General features: G+C 31.4%; 1 protein-coding gene across 1 annotated transcript in view; it reads right to left on the reverse strand.

Moving 5' to 3' along the window:
* Window positions 1–3,526: 3,526 nt before the first annotated feature.
* Window positions 3,527–5,117, reverse strand: part of LOC123009758 (attractin-like protein 1) — an 11,670-nt gene continuing 10,079 nt past the window's right edge. The window contains exon 4 of the mRNA XM_044406272.1: window positions 3,527–4,929. Coding sequence (XP_044262207.1) covers window positions 4,058–4,929 — 872 coding nt within the window. The 3' untranslated portion in view covers window positions 3,527–4,057. The remainder of the gene's footprint in view (window positions 4,930–5,117) is intronic.

Consider the following 5,117-nt stretch of genomic DNA (forward strand, 5'->3'; position numbering starts at 1 on the left):
ATGTTTAGACGAATACACGCCTAAAAAAATAATTTCAAAATATTTTAATTTTCTGCTTACCTACATTTCTAAAAATCGTCAAATATTAGAATTTTTACAAGTGTTTTCTGGCTGTAAAACGTACTATCAAACGCTGCAAAAAAGACAAAAATAATGTATTTTGAAACCGAATTTAGCGATTTTTTGAGTAAAATCGTATAAAAAACAGATAAAACTACTTATTTTAACTAAGTTAGGGATTTTTTGACTTATCTTTGAAAAAATTTGCCAAAATAATTGCATTTCTGATTAAAAAAACGTACAAAATGTCATTAATTTTGACTTAAAAAATTAAATTTTGTCTTGAAATTGAGCAAAAAAATTAATTTTACAAAATGTTTAGGCGAATACACGACTAAAAAAAAATCAAAAGTTATTAATTTTCTGTTTACCCACATTTCTAAAAAAATCGTCAGACATTAGAATTTTTACAAAAATTTTCATCAAATTAGCATAAAAATGAAATTTCACCAGACCTGGCAACATTGCTGAGGCCATTAACGGAGTTGTCATGGTTACGAAAGACGCGTTTAGATATTTTAATAACGTTGTCATYGCTACGAAACATTATTAAAGTACTCGTTTGGATGTTTTAACAARGTTGCCATTGAAAAAAKAAATCACGTTATATAAAATGTATAAGATGTGGACTTTGATGTATTACAGGTAATAAAAGTTTTTCTCGGCCGATTCGGGGCAAACAGCAGTTTTTGACACGTAATTTAAAGTTGGTAGTAGCAAAACTGTTTAAGTAACCCACTCAGTTCTTTCGTCGTTATCGGGAAAATTACTGCAACACACATCTCCGGGTCCCGGAATCCCTCCGGAGTGAAAATTGTGCGTCTTAATTCGAAACAACTTGGAATAATCATCACCGGAGTCGTTATTTTTCCGGGCTTGTTTTCTTTCTTCAAAGAGAGTAGTCTTTTGAAAGCGCGAGCTTCTCTCTTGCACACTGTTATAAATCAACGCAGTTTCCCAAAGGAAGCTTTTACGTTATTGATGCCAAGTGGTAGTTTTAATTAAAAAAAAAAAAGTAGTAACTTGTATACGGACGCTTAATTTCGCGAAAAATTCGTCAGGAAATTGTATTTGACGAAACGGATGCTGTCAATTTGTTGAAAAATGTAGCAATCTTGAAATTATCGACTTCCTCGCCGACTCTAATTGAGTTCGAATTTTTAGCTCGAATCCAACAAACTAATTATCCAACCTATCTTAAACAGACTTCTGACGATTCAGATATGATGAATAATTGTGCCTAAGGCTATTCAACTCCTCGACTCCCACATAAACTTCCAACAAACAAGCCAAATGTAGCACAAGGTTGAGGCTTTTGTAGCAAAATCTTGACCCTGCATTTTTAAGTGACACTTGAATTGTGACTCGAGTCTTGGAAAAAACAAGACGTTGGAAGCCAATTATTAAAAGTCTACGACTTGAGAATTTTACTGAATTAATTAAATAACACTTTTATTTAAAAAAAATCTGACACGACTTTCCTTATCCTACTTATTTGGAAAACATCTTTACGTTGTTGGAAATCCGAGCAGTATTTTTATTCTTAATCACATTTGATTAAGAGTTTCATTTTTATTTAGTAAAGTATCTTTTAGATTGTAACCAATTGTTTCGTGCTGCGTCCCCTACCTACAAATCTCTCAGAATAAATTCAAATAAAGCACTTTAAACACTTTTATTTTGCTATTTTTCACTTTGTTTTAAAACGATTTCTCAAACTTTTGAGATTTACTGTAAAAAACGATACTAAATTTTTTGCACTTTTGACAGAATATTTAGTTTCTTTATGTTTTTAGGCTTTTTTTAACAAAAAATTGCTGATTCTCCTTTTACCTTGTCATCATAAAGTCTCAACTTTTTGTTTTTCTAAATAAAGAAAAAAACCTACACTTTTATAGTAAAATTTCCCTAATTTAGTGAATTTCAAAGCATTTGAAAACTGATTTTGTAATTTTTGCCTTGTTATCGCAAAATTTTATAATTTTTTTATTTATTAAATGTATTTAAGTAAGTTTTTTGGACATAATTTTGCAATTTTGCTTTATTTTGCAAAATTTCTAGAATGTATTGTCTCAATAGATAAATTAAAAATTCATCAAAATAATCGAAAATAGTAGACTTAGTTTTGGTAAAATCTCACAAATTTTGAGAGTTTTCCAGTAAAAGCGCTTCTAGATTTACAAAAAAAAACATATTAGAACTAATTCTGGAATTTTCTCTTCTACTGTTGTAGTATTTTTTTTAATTTATTTAGTTTTGCAGTAAAAAATGCGATAAATCTCTCAAAATAAATACAAATAAAGCACTTTAATTTTGCTATTTTTTATTTGTTTTAACAAGATTTCTCAAATTTCTGCGATATTCAATAAAAAACGCTAATTTTTTTGCACTATTTGACAGAATATTTAGTTTCTTTGTTTTTGTGGCTCTTTTTTAACAAAAAATTGCTAGTTTGGCCAAAATTCAAACCCCGGGCTTTATGTCACTGCGCCGCCACGCCTCTGGCCAGTGTCTCTGCTTATTGTAAAATATGATTAAATTTTTTTTTTTAATAATCGTTGATTGTCAACGACGTTTCATTGCTTTTTAAGCTCAAGTTTTCTTTAATATCGATAAAATCGCTTTTTTACCTTGGCATCATAAAGTCTCAACTTTTTGTTTTTCTAAATAAAGAGAAAAACCTACACTTTTAGAGTAAAATTTCCTTCATTTAGTGAATTTTTTGATAAAACACTAAATTTCAAAAATATCGCATTTGAAAACTGATTTTGTAATTTTTGCCTTGTTATCGCAAAATCTTATATTTTTTTATTTATTAAATTTATCTAAATAAGTGTTAAAGTCTTTTGGACATAATTTTGCAATTGTGTTTTATTTTGCAAAATTTCTAGAATTTATTGTCTCAATAAACAAATTAAAAATTCATCAAAATAATCGAAAATAGTAAATTCAAGAATTTTCTACTTAATTTTAGTAAAATCACACAAATTCTGGGAGTTTTTCAGTAAAAACGCTTCTAAATTTATAAAAAAAAATTATTTCAGAATTATTTTGGAATGTTCTCTCTTATTGTTTTAGTTAAATGTTTTAAAAGTTATTTAGTTTGCAGTAAAAAATGCGATAAATATCTTAAAATGCATAAAATGTAAAGCATTTTAGACACTTTAAATTTATAATTTTTTTACTTTGTTTTAACAAAATTTTTCAAATTTTTGATATTGTCTGTAAAAACGCTACATTTTTTGTGCTATTTGACAGAATATTTAGTTTCTTTGTTTTTTTTTAAACACACTGTAAGTAAAAAATCAAATCAAGCAGAGGGCGCCATGATTCAGCCTTGAGAGGGAACTTTACACCCGTCTTGTGCGAAAGTAGCCCAAAAGATGACGCTACTAACACTACATTAACTTCGGCGCGAAATTCAAAATTTAAATTCGTATTTTCGATTTGAAGACAAAAAAGCAAGCATAACTAATGATTTATTTACAATAGAAATAATTGTACATAATATAGTAGGTACATGGCAGTAAATAAAAATGGAAAATACTAAAATATGTGGCATCTAAGAGTATATGATAAAAATTGAAACCAGACACATGTTCTAAAACTTGAGTAAAAGAGTACGTAATGAGATCAGGACCGCATTAAATGATTCAAGGACTAGTCGATCCATGAGTAAATAAAATTCGAGCCCATTACCGTAAAAAACAACAGATCTAGATGAAAAAATATCAATATAAAACAATAAATATGTTCAGTCTCTCATTAAAATGTCTTAAAAAAGCTCACCACACAAAACCAAGTCTATTTAAAACAAGCAGTTAGTCATATTGCTAAAATTGCTTCAAAATACTTTGAGAAGAAGAATATAACACCGATTACAATGAATGAATCCAATTTGTTGTCATTTAATGCTATTAAAAAAATTGGCCTGGAAAACGTATCACAATTTCACTAGGGCTCGGGTCAATAAGTACAAAAACCGACCCGAAGCCAACTAAAGACAACTATCGGGATGCTGACTCTGGGATTTCCGGGATTTTCCACTTTTCGTCTCGGTTTTCACTTGATCGATGCTCATTTTTCGGGGATTCCCCAGCGTGACCAACGCACTAGCGATCGCCAAACCGGCCGATTGACCTTTGACCGTGTACGGCTCACACCCCGTCGGTAGTCTCACTAAAAGACTCAAAACGGCCGCTTTGTTGCCATAACAAGGCTCCAAGGCAATGGGACTGGGGGCATCCCTTTTTTTCCGCTTCAAATCAATCACGGAATTATCAAAATCGGGCCTTTCCTTCACTTCCACCTCGACCAAAACTTGAGAAAATGGCCGCGACGCCATTTGCTCCATCTCGACAAAAAGTCGCTGCCGTCTACGATACATATCATACCTCTGCTTGATCTTCCATAAAATCGCAGCGAAAAGCAACAACAGAAGAAAACAAGACGAAAATGTGATAAAAAACTGCTGCAAATTCAATTTTGGATACTGAGAAAACGAAATTTGGATCCAAAGCGGCGGCTGAAAATCGTAAACATACACGTAGAAAGTGGTCAAGGTTATGTTATCCTCAACACCGAAATTGTACTCAGATTTAGGGAATTTCGTCCGAAATGTGGTACAATTGAAATCCTCATAAATCGGCTTCTCYTCCTTTGAACCACCCCTCCGTATTGTTATATTCATTTTGGCAAGAACGGAACAAGTTATGGAAAAATCAGCATCAATATCGGCCTTAATCGGGGAATTACGGAAATTAATCTGGGTAAAATGGCGATCCTCCTTCTTCGATAAATTAAAAGTGAACTGATAGTCAATTGTTAAATCATCTGGAAAAAACACACTATTAAAATTCCACGCCGCCACTGGTTATACAGGGTGTTCCCTCTAAACCCCACATTAAAAGTATTGGGGGTTTGAATAATCATATTTGTTTGAAAATTGGTACATAACCATAATGCATTAAGTCCTCCTAAATGAAAATATTTTCAAGATGGCGGCACTTCCGGTTATACCGGAAGTCGGTCTCAACTTTCTTATTTTAAATGGAAAG

This window comes from Tribolium madens, unplaced genomic scaffold (assembly GCF_015345945.1).
Source record: "Tribolium madens isolate multiple individuals breed KSU strain unplaced genomic scaffold, Tmad_KSU_1.1 Scaffold_19;HRSCAF=116;Tcas5.2_LG9, whole genome shotgun sequence".
Taxonomy (NCBI): domain Eukaryota; kingdom Metazoa; phylum Arthropoda; class Insecta; order Coleoptera; family Tenebrionidae; genus Tribolium; species Tribolium madens.